At 37.5% G+C, this 16,644-nt stretch overlaps 1 protein-coding gene across 1 annotated transcript; it reads right to left on the reverse strand.

Moving 5' to 3' along the window:
- Positions 1-3,505: 3,505 nt before the first annotated feature.
- Positions 3,506-15,201, reverse strand: ido1 (indoleamine 2,3-dioxygenase 1). The gene is made up of 10 exons (XM_084390013.1): positions 15,002-15,201; positions 14,059-14,154; positions 12,792-12,911; positions 12,580-12,698; positions 7,911-7,925; positions 7,524-7,623; positions 7,105-7,222; positions 6,977-7,028; positions 6,746-6,894; positions 3,506-6,243 (listed from the first exon to the last, which is right to left on the reverse strand). Exons 1-10 carry the CDS (start codon positions 15,092-15,094, stop codon positions 5,789-5,791), a joined length of 1,317 nt encoding a protein of 438 aa, XP_084246139.1. The 5' UTR covers positions 15,095-15,201; the 3' UTR covers positions 3,506-5,788.
- Positions 15,202-16,644: the final 1,443 nt, after the last annotated feature.

Below are 16,644 nucleotides of genomic sequence, written 5' to 3' on the forward strand. Positions count from 1 at the left end.
ACATTTTTGGATACAATGAGAATCTCATAAAGGGCGTAACATGCTCCGCCCTCCGTGCCATTATTCATCCTTTAGGCAATGAGCTGTGGGAAATTCTTAGTCGTGCTTGATTGAAACCAACACCCTTAGTTTCGCGTTTATCAATATAACATTACACGTTAAGACATGACTTTTCAAATGATCTGTGATTACTTAGATATGAACCATAAACCACGAGCTTCATAAGCGTGGGTCACGTCAAGACCATATTTAAGACAATGCCTGGACGTCACTGGCCTAGACACACCTCACCACCCTACAACAGAAAACATCATCCCATAAGAAAGCTGATTCTTGAATCAGTGCATGAATGCCCAAAGGAACTACACACCCAAAGCCATGATTCAGAGTGAAACCTCTCTAGTTACGCACTAGAATGATGATAGTGACCTTTTCTGCCTGCTATCTCTGCTGTGTCATTAGGTGAGCTGTAGTTCCTCCTATGTTGGGCTAACAGACCTACACCATTACCTGCTGTAGCTGCAGCATTGATAACTGTAGCAGGCTGAATGTCACAACAGCAAAAAAAACCTTGACCTGAACATGGCCAAGATGCACATGCACCACAGTCAGGGTACTAGATAAAAGATGCATTGATGGTTTTTAAAGGGATAGTTGACCCAAAAAAATCATCCTGTCATCATTTACTCACCCTCAAGTTGTTCCAAACCTATATACATTTATTTCTTCTGTTGAACACAAAATATGATATTTTGAAGACTATGGGTAACTAAACAGTGGATGGGCCCCATTGACTTCCATTGTATGGGGCCAGAATGACATAATGACATTTTTGGGTGAACTACGTTTTTTTCTGGCTCAAAAAACAATCATGGTTTTTGAATGAATGGATACAACTGTCATGATAAAAGGCCACAAAATTGTGCACGCGACTTTAATGAGGTGCAGTGTTGTTGAAGTAGCCTACTGTTTCTCTGTGATCTGGTTCATGTTGCTATATGAACTGTCTGACCAAACCGATTATTTCCATGGTGATGAAATAATTTGAAATAATTACAGTAGGATCTTTATTCATCCAAAAATGCAGAGGCAACAGCTGCCTATTGAAATTCTCCTCGTTATTTACTAAAAATAACCATGCGTTATAGAAAGCTTTCTAGCATGAGAGCAGTCTCATTGCAGTCAATTGTCATTTAGGAATCGAGGCTCATGGCCTGACTCAAACTACCCAGAGTGAGACAGGGGACATATTTTGCATTCTGATTAGTGGTTGCATATAATGGAAACTAAAGTTGATGGTTCAAATTATGGTTTGGCTTGAAATCGTGGCATTCTTGGCCACAAAATGTCTATAACACTAATTTTCATTGAAGGGAGGCTACAGAATGTGCGTGGCTAAAGTAAAAGGCTTTAATATAGGCTTTGATTGGATTATAGATTCAAATCAAAGTAAATGACAAGGGAATGTCCATTTTCCAGTTTTCCTAGACAAAAGTTAGTGAGTCAGGAACAGAAAAGGCTCTAATACATTTATAGTCACTGTAAGAAACCACTGATGAGTTAATACGGTAATTAAAGAGAAATAAGGGGTTATTAAGGCCACAATTACAACATTTCTAATGGGAATTTACATATTGTTCAACAATTATGGATAATTTAACATCTTCAAAGACATACAGTGAGGTCCAAAAGTCTCAGACCTTTGAACCCGACTGTATTTAATGGAATGTTGCCTTTAGCTCTTTTTTGAGACTAATTAATTGTAGTTTTTCCTCTGTGTTTGAGAGTATTATGTCTAAGTAGCAGGTCAAGCTGCAATCTACCGAAATTCTTGCAAAACTTATACATACAATCCACTGCAGTTTCAATCTGAAATGACCACTAGTGGCAGTACAACACCGTCAACATTTATTCCTTTTCACACAAACAATAATTAGAGGCAGAATACTGAATAGTCAACACTTGTTATGTTATGACCTCAAAACACTTTTACAACAGTGTCTGATTTGCTAATTAATACATTTAGACTTCGGCATCATATAACTAGCTTCATATGTATGGCTTTTCTGACAGTAAACTTGCTGAGTAGCTCAGCTGGTACAGCGGTGTGCTTGCGATCCGGAGCCAGGGCTCGGCAGTGCAAGCATTTACTCACATGTATCACACCATGATAGCCTCGTGGGCAAGTGCGCCGACATGTGCTTCGGGAGACCGATGTTCAAGTCCCGGCTCGTGGACCTTTCCTGATCCCGTCTCTCTCTCTCTCTCTCTCTCTCTCTCTCTCTCTCACACCTCACTCCCTGTCTAGCTACTGTCCTATCCTAATAAAAAGTGAAAACGCCCAAAATATTTTTTTATAAAAATAAAAAATATATATAAATACACTTGGTATATAATATGGTATATTGGTTGTATGTTTCAAAGACAGTCGTAATAAATGTGTAATGTACTTGTAACACAAATAACGTACACTTTAATATCACTAATCAAGCATGTAATTAGTCCCTAAACAGGCATATACTTAAAGTATACTAAGTATACTTGAAGTTGGTCAGGTTTAGTTCACAAAAGTACACTAAATACACTTAAAGTTATGCTTTACTACAATTTAATTACAACTAAAATATACTTAGTACAAAATTAGTTGTTTCAAAATAGCACACTTCAAGTTAAGTAATCATTAACACACTTGAAGTATACTGATAATTACCAGTTCAACAAACCAGTTCAGTGCAAACTTCACCCTGCAAACGATTGTTAAGGTTGTCATTGGTAACATTGGTCATGTCAATCACAGTGCTGATTGCTACAACAAATACTAAACCCTAAAACTACTCTACTGATTCAGGAGGGGGAAATCATGCATTTCGGGCTTGTTTATAATTTTTTATAATTCCCATAATCGGGTATTGTTTTTGTAATATCGGATTGACCAATAAATGGCGCCATGTTGTGGGGATTTCAGAATTGCGCATAAGACCGCCATTAAAGCATTGTGTCTGAGGTAAGATGAGTCAACAACGGTGTTCAAAGGTGAAATAAGGTAAAATAATAAACTTTATTTAACATAACAGCCCTTAATGCACAAATAAGATATGTTTCATATGTACTTTAAAACAGTTTTATAGTTAAATAAAACAGCCATGAATGAGTGCATGTTGTAAATAAAACCGCTGAATTTAAATTGTTCAGTTCAGTGCTGTTATTATAATTGTCAGAAACAGAAATAAAACAATAAAAAAATATCGGTTCTATATATCGATTATCGGGCACATAAACATGCAAATCATTGGCATCGGTTACAAAAAAAAAAAATCAATCTCGGTCGATTTCTAGTATTTTAGTTGCATAATAATTAATGTCTGGCATTTAAAGTGATGTGAACTCTTGTAGATGTTGTCTGGGCTGCCGTATCACTGGAAGGAAAGAACATTTAACTTCATATTACAGTTTGAAGAAGAAATATTTTAAAACCTAGTGTACATTTTTGTATTTTTTAATAAATTAAGTCATTTTGTTTAGAAATGTCTTCTTACAGTATATGCCTTTATTAAGGAAAAACACATTATTTGACAAATTTTCATTGCGGCCATAAAGTTTTTAATGTGCTCCTAAGCACATGTGCTCCTTGGGAAAAATTAAGCATCAAGCCCTGAGAGCCCTCAGAGACTATTAGTCCCATAAAACCATGAAACAGCAAAAGGTATAATTGCTTCAGCAAAAGTTGATGGCTGTGTTCGAAATTGCCCCCCTATACCCTCATTCACTATTCCCTACATTTGTCCACTAATATAGTTCAAGGAGTGAATGAAAATGAGTGAGTGGATTCGGACACTGAGTGTACCGGAAGGGCTGCCGCTTTTGCATAGTTTGTGCTTGCTGTTTAAAAACCATTTGAAAAACGTCGCAAACGGGAAGCTCCAGTTGTAAGATGAAAAGATTTATCTTGAACAGAACTAGCATGTATAAACCTTATCTGCGCAACGCACCGGTCTCGTATCTCTCACACAGGAGTGGTAGCATAAAGGAGGACCGACGACAGTGAAGATCGAGAGAGGAACAGGCCTGGACTTATGTTGTGTTTTATTATATGTGACAGCAGTACCAAAAACATACCACTCTGAAACGTCCTGTGAAATCCGTGCTTGCAAAGTCCCTGCTTGAAATCCGTTCTGCATGATCCTCTTGTTCGTCAACATTGTCAGGGTCTGAATCGGGCTCGAAATGGTTTGAAATTGACGACATAGTTAATATTTACATCTGAGTAGAGCATTTGAAGGGGCGTGACATCTCCCAAACACACGCTAAGCGCTGCCAATCACAACACACTTGGGCCAGCTAACCAATCACAATACATATCGTATTTTCGAAACGCCGTATTCAACCAGACTGGGGAGAGAGAAGCTGTAATAATGTAAAATGTGAAAAATGTGTTTTTTAAACAATCAAGCATGAAAACATATTCTAGTACACCCCAAATAAAAAATTAAGACTTCGTCAAAGGGCATATAGGACCCCTTTAAAAAATGCCCTGGCTCTTCCAAGCTTTATAATAGTCGGACCCCTTTAATAATCAACCTGTATGATATTACACTTTAGCCACATTGGACCAGAAGTTTGGAAAATAGATGGATGGATGATTTAGCTGTGGCAGACGTGGGAATTCATTGGGCACGACCTTCAGAGTGGATTATGGATATTCTCCAGCCGTTGAGCATACAGTGTTTGTACACTCGATATTGCGGTGCATTGTGGGATTGAATGTGTGTACTCTATAACATCCACGATGGTTACCCTATTTACCCTATAGTACCCTATTTAAGGGTATAGGGGGCAATTTCAGACACAGCTGATGTTTTTTATGTAATGTTAGCTTTTCTAACACTATCGGTTAGGTTAGAGTAGGGTTTAGTGTAAGTGGCACTGTACGTTGTTTTCTAACGGGGCAAAGCGTCAACCTTTTAGCACCACTCTCCAGACATTAATTTCTGAACTGCAGCCATATGTACAACACTTAATTTAAAGGTGCTCTAAGTGATGTTGGGTGATGTCACTTCTTGTTGACGTTCAAAGTATTGTCAAACAAAACGGAGGCTAGCTCGACCCTCTCTCTTCCTCATCCCGTTCCCTCCCCCTCCTTTCCGTGCTTCCTGAAACAGTCATGAACCATTTAGAAAAACCAAACTGGATTTAACCTGTCCAGCAAAAACAGAGCCACCTGAATTTCGGATTGGAAGCCCTTCTGCCGGCGGAGTTCTCGCCACCTTTCGAACGCTTTTCCGATGTCAATTCGCGCGTTCCTTCTCCTTTTCCCTCTTCTTTGTTATTTGTTCATCGGAACGTCGTCTCTTTGGTCGTGTGTAGGCCATATCAAAATTCTCAAGAATATAAATTTTTAACGTTAGTCGTTGTCGTTGTCTAGGACATCTGTCCTCTAGCTAACTTCCCTCTTCATGCTTCTCTCTCCTCCACTCCCCACACCCCCCTTCAGGTGCACGCACACTAACCCCCCAACACCCACCCCCAAATCATTCTTGTCGGATATTGGCTGGAACACTGTTTGTTCTGTTTCGTGGTCCAGGCTGGGCCAGTTTGTTTTTCTTGTCGTCTGTGGAGCCTGGGCTGTCTACAGAGAGTTTTTTTACATTGTGTTCAGGGGACAGGCAGCTAACGGATAGTGAGGAGATGTTTGCTGTATGTGACAAAAAATGTTTTGGCCTAAAAAACGCGTGACATCGCTTAGAGCACCTTTAAAAGTGCACCATTCAAAGATACTTTGTTGCTATTTTCATTCTATTTTGAGCTCAGATGCAGCATTCTGTATCGCTGTCATCGGTGCATCTGGCAAGACTTGGTTCCCATTAATAGACTGTGAGATGTAGATGTCTTTAGTTTCATCACGCACAGTCTTCAGAAAGACCATAATCCCTGAACCTCCAGTACCTCTTTCCTCCAGCGCTGTTGGCGCTTTCCTGATTGCGTTGAGCTCTTTGACCAAACCCTGCTTGTTTTCACGGAGCTGTTTGGCACGGGACGCCGGTATAGTGATGTAACGGGTGACAATGTTGATGTGGTAATTCCGAAAGTCCACCAACCGGGCCACACATTGTTCAAATGTTTGGGTTAGGCACTCATCCGCTTGCTTGAGCACAAAGTCGCGCAGGGACGGGCGACTAGAGATGTCTTCAATGAAACGCTTATGGGAGGGCGGCATGTAGTCCCTCATTCTCATCAGGAAGGCCCCTGTTTGAACAGTATTGACAGAGCGAAACTAAATTTTCAATACAAATGCAAAAAGTGTTCTATAAATTGCATTTGTCTTTTATTTTCATCTGACATTTAATAAATTATCTTTGCATTTTATATAGGCCTATTTGTATAAGCAAAAAAAAATTTGGAGGTCGTAAGATTGTTTAATGTTTTTTGACATTAGGCTGTGTTTAATTGACCAAAAATACAGTAAAATTGTTATATTGTGAAATGTTATTTTTTTTTATTTTTTCATATTTTAATATACCTTAAATTTTCAGCATCATTACATCATTGGAATAAGCTGATTTGCTGCTCGAGAATCATTTATTATATCAATGATGAAAACAGTTGTGTTGCTTAAGATTTTTGTGGAAACCATGCAAAAAAAAAATAAATCTGGATTCTTTAATGTCTTTATGGTCACCTTTGAATAGTTTAATACAATATTAATATTATTATTAACCGTGAGCAGAATAACTGATGATTCTCTTACCACTGTTGCCTTCATGTTGGACTCCCAGCAGCTCATCAAAGCAGTGTAAGATACTACTTTGTGCTGCACTGCCTCCCGAAAACTCCATTGGCTTCTCATGAACTCCTTCGTAAATGAGACCCTCTGGCATTAATGGGTTATCTTTCCATCTAAAACCCACATTAAGGAGAGTAAAGTTTCATAGATTCAGAAAAACTCAAAAAAAGCTGTGAAACCAACAGTGTGACTTACCCAGACAGAAAGATCCTCATAATTCCGTAGAATATGGTGGGATCTACATATTCTGAAACGGTCACAATTAGTATTACAACCACTTGAATCAATGTATAGAGGTCATTTGTCACCTTAAAAAGTATTACCATGCATTAGTTTAAGAGCATGTTTCATGCTGTCTATGGCCTGACTGACAACATCCAGAGCTTTGGTGACCATAGCAACATCATTATAATGGACACCGTTGATGACATCAAGGATAGACTGTAAAAAAAAAAAGCAGCATTACCATGGTACAGTAATGTTATCAGATGGTAATACAGAATGAGTGCCGTGATTTTTCAAATTTGTAAATAAAACAAGGATGATTGGAGTAAGTTTTACAAGAGAATACTTTTCTAGCAATAGCAATTTCTGAGTGAGAATTGTTTCCGAAGTTCATAATCACATACCATGGTATTTGCCAGGTTATTCAACAAATACTACCATAGTATATCAATATGAATGATTTACTATCATGGCTTCTGTATCTCAGTGCTCTATGGCATTTGTAAGAGTGTCAGACCTTCAGGCCAGGAACAGCCGCCAGCTCCACCAGAAGTGTGACCAGAAAAAACCCTCTTACACTTTCCCCTCCAGGCAAAGTCAACAACAACTCCAGGTTCCTTACAGGACACAAGAACAGTCACTTCAGAACAGCACTATCCATAAACTACATCAACATCAAAGTATTGCAAAGATTTTATTTTTTGTCTTTCTTTTTTACATGTTATCACGGTGGTGTCTAATTCTCGAGGTAAATGTATTGTAAGGGAAATGCTACAAAGAGGATCTGAATACACAGAGTACATTTACATATTCCACACTGTACATAATAAGATGGCTCCCTCTGCTGGTTCTAAACATCAATAACACTTAACACGCATTTCTGTTAATTCAACAAAATACTTACTCCATGGAAAAAGGTCTGGGAACAATCAGTGTCCAGTTGTGCATGAAAAAGAAATATTATACATTATAATGCATATGTCACATCTGAAACATAGCTGATTTGTCTAAATATATGCTGTATGTAAATCTTTTTTCTTTTCTTTTGCTTTTACTACAAAAAGAGCATTTTCAGGTTTCTTACATTCACTCAGATATTGCAATTTAATTTCAAGTTGACTCAGAAGTGAACCTGAATCACATCATAGTAATAACAATATCAGATTCATGAATTAAAGTTTTTAACTACAACTGGTGAAACATTAATATAATATCTATTATAATGAAATTGATTACAACTTTTATTTTATTCTGTCAGAAAACAATGCTACTTTTGTCAGTGGAAAAGTGTGGCAAAAATAAACACTATTTTAGCCCAATTGTAGTAGTTATGACATCTACCAACAGGAGATTACAGTAGTATTCATGCTAACAAACCAAACACTGACCCCTTGGTAGTACACTTGGTCATTCAATGTATACTGAAAATGTCCACACTGTGCACAGTACACATACTGTAGAAAAAGTAAAAGTATAAATTTGCCCAAAAGTATAGTTACACATATTGGCAACATTTACAGACTTTCAGCTGTTTGCAATGAACAAATCCAAAAAAAAAAAAAAAATTGAAATAGATCAACAAAACAAATGTTTCAAGTGGTTTCCCCAAATTCAACTGAAAATGCAACTTTTAATGTCTTCTGCAGTCTCAACATTATTAACCCCCCCTGAATAGAACCCCTCACAACAGCACAAATCTACAAAACAGGTGTTGTCTCAAGCACACCTGATGCAACTAATCAAGGGCTTCATTAGTTTCACCAGGTGTGCTTGAGCTAGAACACATGAAATATCTGAACTGGCTAGGGGTTTGTTGAGGGTGCTTGCTTTCACACTGGCAGCTTAGTTAGGAACGGGGCATGGTTCGCATGAAACCGCTAATCGCTAATGTGAACGCTGTCATGCGGACCTGAGTGCGCACTGGGGTACCGGACCCGAGACTACAGTACCTGGAGGAGGTGATCTGAGTTTGGCTGCTCCCGAACCGTACCGCGGTTCACGTGAATGGGAAAGCAACACGGACTCGGGTGCGCACTTGTTCAGGAAGTAAAGTGACCTGCGCATGCATTTTAGCTGATTATTATGTATTTATAACTTTTAAATCATTATGTTTAATAATCTTTTGTCATGCTTCAAAGAAGTAAACTTATTTTAATACAAATTTTAAATAGTTTATTATTTGATACATACGATACAAGTTCATATTTTAATCAAACAAAAGTGCAACTTCATCATTACAAATGTGTAATTACTTTAAATACATGACATTCAAGTTTCAATAGAAATTAGCATATTTTCTACTAAATGCTTGTCGATGTAGGATACTTTGTATTTGAAGACAATAGAAGTAATTGTGAAGTCATATTGAATGTAATTACGTTCTACTAAAGTGGATCAAAAAAGCACTCAAGTTCAGCTAATTGCATGTAATATAAATTAAAACTATAATGTATTTTCATTTAATTGCAAATAACATGCAATTAATTCCAAAAAACACTGTATTTAGTTCACTCTTAAAGGACTACTTCACCCAAAAAGGAAAATTCTGTCATCATTTACTCACCCTCATGTCGTTTCAAACCCGTAAGATGTTCATTAAAACACAAATAAAATTTTAATAAAATCTGACTGATTTCTGTCCCTCCATTGACAGTCTACACAACTACCACTTTGACTCTTCAATAATCTGTATGAATATGAATGAGACATGATCGCTTCGATGAACAGATTTAATTTAAGCTTTTATTCACGTATTGTCAGGGTTATGTTGTGTTTGGTGTTCATTTCATTCCTGTGTGTTTGTTTCGTGTGCTTCAGTTTAGTCTTAATTACCTTCTAGTTAGTCTCCTTGGTTACTGATTATGTTCAGCTGTCTGTCTTTAAATTCCCTGTGATTTTGTACTCCCTGTCTCATTCAGGTCATTTTCGGTTCTCGTCTCTGTGTGAGTAGTTTGTTACGGGCTATATGTCTTCATCTATGTATTCTCTTGGTGTTCAATAAACAAGTTTATATTTGATCCTAGTCGTCTTCCTTCCGTGAACTACCACATAAGTTTATGACACATATAAACATTCATCACCGAACTCACACATCAGTTGGTAAATGGAAGCTCAAGCATGTTCGCTTGACATGTGAAAACCAATCAGGGGTGCGTTTCCCAAAAGCATCGTTAGCCAACTATGTTCGCAAGTTCCGTCGTTATCAGCATAGTTCAACGAGTCAGTGTTTCCCGAAACCATCGTTCTAACGAACATTCGCAAATAGCATCGCACAGTTGAGTTGGAACGACAGCTCTCGACCTGTGGTTAGAAGCATAGTTTCTAGTTTGCATGACATGTGGACTAAATAAATCCTTATCTTGAGCAAAATAAGCAAGCCAACCTGTGTCTTTTATTTAGAATACATACAAATGTAATTTACATCTTTTAGTTTGTTAAGAGATTTAAAGCACCGTTTTTGAAGAGTGCGCATGTGCGAAAGTGCTCTACTATGTAAGAACGAGCCTATGATTGAATCTGGAAATAAAGCAAAAAAACTGCGCAAAATGAGAAATAGTCCTCAGATGTCATGTCTGTAATTTATAGCAAAACTTCTAGCGTTAATTCGATCTCAAACAGATTAATTAAAAGAAGTTATTACCAGAGTGCGAATTACCCCACCATAATTGGGGGGTACTGCTCCTTCACTTCTTCTATGACCATCATGGTCCACTACCATATCAATCCCCACCGTGATCGCCAAGTGCAACATGTGTTGTGCAACACACATACAACAAGGTCTAAACATGCGACAAACTGATAATCAGTAGGCTACAGAATATCTCATTGTTATTATATATCCAAAAGAGAACTGTTTTGATCAACTCCCAGAAGTTAGAAGTTAAGTGCACTGAAATACCATTCTAATTACTAGTAAAAGTAATACCTTTACAAGAAGCCTATTGCCTTTTTCAGGGTTTTTCCTGGCTCAAAATGAGGCGGAGGTGGTAAAATCATCAAATATATTCAATTAAAATAATTAGACACTAGGCTGTTACCAATCAAATTAAATAATTTACATTGAAAAATTATAACTGTATTAAATTAGATTATTTTAAATATTTTTTGAATATACAAATAAGGAATGTTGAAAAGAATGATACTTTATGAAACTAGCGTTTTGTCATTCAACGTTGACACTTGCTTGAGAAGTTGAAGTCGTTCTCTATCTCTGTTGCTTCTAGCCACGGTGGTTAAAAATGGTACGGTCCACAATAGGGGTGTCTGAAATCGCATTACATTAAAATGTTCCTACAGTGAAAATAGGAGTTGACTTGTATTGTAACTGTAATTAATTTTTTCACAATATCAGAAAAATTATCTGACCCCCCCAAAACTGTTATTTCTGTCCCGAACCATTCGAACTATGGTTATTCCACCACGTGCGTGACGTCATAAACTAACGTGGTTGAACGACCACTTTGCGACAATACGGTTTCGGGAAACAGTCGTGACTAGCTAGTTGATTTCTTCAACGATGCATCGTACTATGTTAGTGAAGCAGCGAGTTACGGCGTTGTACGGGAAACGCACCCCAGGTTCATTCTCGTGTTACGAAGCATGTTTGAACTTTAGCAAGAACCAATCAGGTTCATTCTCGTGTTACGAAGCATGTTTGAACTTCAGCAAGAACCAATCAGGTTCATTCTCGTGTTACGAAGCACGTTTGAACTTCAGCAAGAACCAATCAGGTTCATTCTCGTGTTACGAAGCACGTTTGAGATTCTGCTAGAACCAATGGGGTTTGTTTTTGGCGCGTCAAGTGTGATTGAGCTTCTGTTTATGTTCGCTGATCAATGTTTTTGTGAATAAAAGCCTAAATTGAATCTGTTCATCATATAAAGCGATCGAGTCTCTTACGCAGTACGTTTGAGCTTCTGCAAGAACCAGTGCTATTCCTATGGATTCGTTTTATGATCTCTTTACTTGGAACTTTCTGAAGCGTCAAAGTGGTAGTTGAGTGGACTGTCAATTGAGAGACAGAAATATCTCAAATTTCATCAAAAAGATCTTAATTTGTGTTCCGAAGATGAACGAAAGACTTACGGGTTTGTAAATACATGGGGGTGAGAAATTATTGACAGAATTTTCATTTTTGGGTGAAACCCCCCATGAGGGTTAGCCCCTGCTGGTAGATGTTTTAATTGCAGTTTCAATCACTTGAGATAAGGTCAAAACAATTGTGTCAAAAACTGAGAGCCCTCAATGGCAGTTCTTAAATGGCAACTTGCAAGCATCTTAAATTGAGATGAATAGGAATGCCAACTATCCTAAAGACCCTATAATTAAATGATAATTATTTCCATCTGTATCGCTGATACACAAACTTAAATCAAATGAAAGTGAAAAGTGGCGTAACGTGAAGGCCAAGTATGGCAACCCATACTCGGAATTTGTCCTCTGCATTTAACCCATCCAACTTAGTGCACACACATATTAGAAACAGTAGTGAACACACACATACACTGCAAAAAAAATATTTGTTAAAACAGTGCAGGGTAACAGTATTTTTACATATGGATCGGTGAGTTTACCCATCTGGGTCTGTTTTCTTCCAGTTGGCAAGGACTGTGTCCGCATGGATGAGAACTGGTGGCAGACCCAGTCTCCGAGACACCTCACAGAACGGCACCGACAGATTCTGCGGAAGCACCTGGAAGTTCATGACATACAGTAAATAGTCAATAGTCAGACTGTGGTTCAGTCTTATTAGTGGTCTGAACTGCATATAAAATCATTGTTGTACTTTTACTGTTTCTCTCTCTCCCTCCTGCCATACGTAACCCATAGTCATCGTGCTCAAAGCCAGATGGGCCAAACGCAGCTCATGATAGCTCTGCAGCAAATGAGTCTCCAACAGAGGCATCTGAGATAGGATAATGCATAAAAAACAATCACAGAAACAATCATTATTGGATTATTAGACCCTGCATCTATTCTCAACATCACCATTAGTTTTTTTCCCTAACTTGATACCTAAATTACAGAAGTTTATAAGATTGGTTGCAAAATACCACACTGTTGTTGTTGTTGTTTAAATGAAGCATGGTGGCATGTGACTGTAGTGACACACAGCAGAAAAATATGGCAGAATTCTAGCTATTAGAGTGATTTATGTTTAAAAAATAATAGTTTGTTTTAAAATGAAGCTGAAAGGCGGCATTAGTAAGTACACATTAGTCTTACGCTGTTTTACTTGTTACAGTTATAACCACAGAGCTTAACCTGCTTCATTAATGAAAATGTAAATGAATAATTATATCTAATTTCTTTGAAAATTACTATAATTACTTATCTGGATAGTGCAGCAGTTCAGAAACAATTAGAAATAATATTAGTTAAAATAACAAATAAATGATTGTAAATATAATAAATTAGCCTAAATTTTAATTGTGTACAATTAGGCCTATCATTTATATATAAAAACAAAGGATATCATAAAAAGGGTTATTTTTATGTAACTGAAACTATGTAACTATGTAACTAATTTGAGCCTGAAAGGGATAAACACTGAAATCCCCATAAAGCCAATGAAGTTCCTAGCCTGGGTTTCCCCATGCTGCCTTGTGCGCAGCAATGAGACAATGTCTCAATGAGACAATGAGACGAGGTCTGACGTTAAGCCAGGCTAGAAAGTTCCTCTAAAGAAAAGAAAATGAAAGACAGGCAGAAAGGAAAATGGAAGTAAACACAAACCGTTTAATGAAACAATCTATTATATACTTAAAGGTATAGTGGAGGATCTTTCCGAATTTTAGATAAGACCCGCCCTCTCCACTTTTTGAATAAGTTTGATTGATTCACCAGAATGATTGACAATTAGGAGGACCAATAGTATAGGTGATCCACCCGGAAGTAAAAAATCCTCCATTATACCTTTAATATATGGTCCCTGAAGCACAAAATAGTGAATTGAAAAGCCAAATGTTAAATTGATGAAATTGTTTCATTTTTTTCATTTTTGTATAGGTAAGACACTTTCACTATTGTGTACTTAGTATGAAAGATCATACATCATGAATTCTGAGGCGCAAAGAATGAGAAGAGATGAGTTCTGGCACATTTCTGGCAATGTCCATCCAGGGCTTGTAGTACACCGGCAGGTCTGTCTGAAACACAGTGTAGATGTGTATAGGTTATGTCCATAACACAGCATGTAACATAATATATGTTCATAATTCATTTTCGTTACATTTACTGCAATGCAGTATTGATGTTTTGATATATAGAAATCCTACTTATATTTCATACTTCAAATCATGTTACTATGACTTATTATGACATATCCATAAAATATACCATACATTTATGCTTTTTCTCAGCCAAAAAGAGTTGAATATGGCTGATCGCACAGTCCAAAGGTGTACCTTGAGGTGATTTTTATGTTTTACACCAATCATTGAAAGAGATACATAATCCCAGATACTAAACGTGTCAAAGTTAACGATTCAAAGATACAGCTAAAAAATTATCTGCACTTGAAATTAATTATTGAAATCAGCTTACTAAATTGATCTACTTAGTTTTCTGTAAGCGCACTGTCTTTGAAATGTGCAAAGGTTTGTATTAACCTATTTACCATAAAAGCAAACAGATAAAGGTCATTCTGAAAGCAAACAGTGTGTCAAAGTCTAATGCTTGTATATGCAAGTAATCAGTCTTACTGTATCTTAATATGAATGCAAATGAATAGTTTGTTAAAAACATTCCCAATACATGGACTATATCAAGTAATGAAACAAACTGTGACTTTGTACCTGAGAACAATCAATTGTTTCCTTGTCATAAATATACATATTTTTAGCCAGTTCATTTCCCTAAATAGCACACAGCATAAAACACACCAATATAGTACATTCTTACTACAATGTTACGATATCCAAAAACAAATAACAAAAAAAAAAAAAGGAAAAAGAAAAGGATTAGTTACAGCTAATAAAAAGTGTAATGACCTACCAGAGGCTCAGGAAGAATAAACCCACAATCCTCAGAGATGTGAAACTTTCTCAAAGACAGTAGTGTCTCTGTGTTTTTCACTTCAGTGCCCATAATGTTTATTACAATACTAGTGATTGACTCTCTGTTTAGCAAGTGTCAGGCATATGCCACTTACTGTGCTCTATAACTCTCTCTCTCTCTCTCTCTCTCTCTCTCTCTCTCTCTCTCTCTCTCTCTCTCTCTCTCTCTCTCTCTCTCTCTCTCTCTCTCTCTCTCTCTCTCTCTCTCTCTCTCTCTCTCTCTCTCTCTCTCTCTCTCTCTCTGTCTGTTCTACCGTTAACAATGAACTTTCCCCACTTCCCTTTTCAGAAATCAAATGAAAATGCATGTGTTCAAAACCACTAAAGTGACATAACGTCATCATAACCTGTAATACAAGGGTAATTCTGTAATTGCATTGTGCCATTTCAAGCAAAAAAAAAATAATAATTCAAATTCAGAAAGTTACAGTATAGGTTGAGAGTTAATGTTATGCGTAGGTACACTTAAAGGGTTAGTTCACCCAAAAATGAAAATTAGCCCATTATATACTCACCCTGAAGCCATCCTATGTGTATATGACATTCTTCTTTCAGACGAATATAATCGGAGTTATATTAAAGAATGTCCTGGCTCTTCCAAGCTTTATAATGGGAGTGAATGGATGGAGAAAATTTTGAGAGTGAAAGCCATTCACTCTCATTATAAAGATTGGAGGAGACAGGGCATTTTTTAATATAACTCCGATTATATTAGTCTGAAAGAAGAATGTCATATACACCTAGGATGGCTTCAGGGTGAGTAAATCATGGGCTAATCTTTATTTTTGGGTGAACTATCCCTTTAAGGAAGACAAGCACAGAGAATGTTTAACTGGTTGTATTTGCAGCAGTGACACAACAGGTGAGCAGAAATGACGATAATGCAAGTTTGGTAGGTTGACTGAGTGAAATAACAATGTTCTTTAGTTTTGCAGGTGGTGATTGGAGGTTGTGACTGTAATGTCCGTTAATGATGGAGTGCACACACCTCATTTGCTGACGGTAAGGGGTTTCCAGGTGAGTATGGGAGTGAAGGATGATGAAGACAGGGGACGATGAGGAAGGGCTCTTCAGAGGAGCAGCGGAGAGGATCAGAGATAAAGTCTGTAGTCCACAAGACCAGACAATGAATGTGACTGAGGTGTGTGCTTGGCATACTGATGAGTGGCAGGTGCTGGTGAATAGTCTTCTGGTGATTGGGATCGTAGTGATGGAGTGACGGTGGACCCTGGTGAATCAGTATCTCCATTCACAGCGGGCAATCAGTCTCAATACACACGAGTCCACAAACCAGTCTCTCTCTGCAACTCCCCGTTTCCAATTACTGCAACAAGACACCGGTGTTTGTGATTTTGCACTTGACCTACTTACTCCTCTCTCAGCTCTTTCTCCCGCTGCAGACCTCGCTGAACCACGATTACTTTTTGATGTAGTGAGTGAAGTAACACATTAAAGGTAACGTGTGTTACGTAATCAGATTACTTTTTTGATGTATTGAGTAAGCATTACAAGTAACATGCATTATGTAATCAGATTACTTTACTGATGTAACAAGTAATTGATTAATCATATCGCAATCGC

This window comes from Rutilus rutilus (genome assembly GCF_951802725.1).
Source record: "Rutilus rutilus genome assembly, chromosome: 19".
Classification (NCBI taxonomy): Eukaryota; Metazoa; Chordata; class Actinopteri; order Cypriniformes; family Leuciscidae; genus Rutilus; species Rutilus rutilus.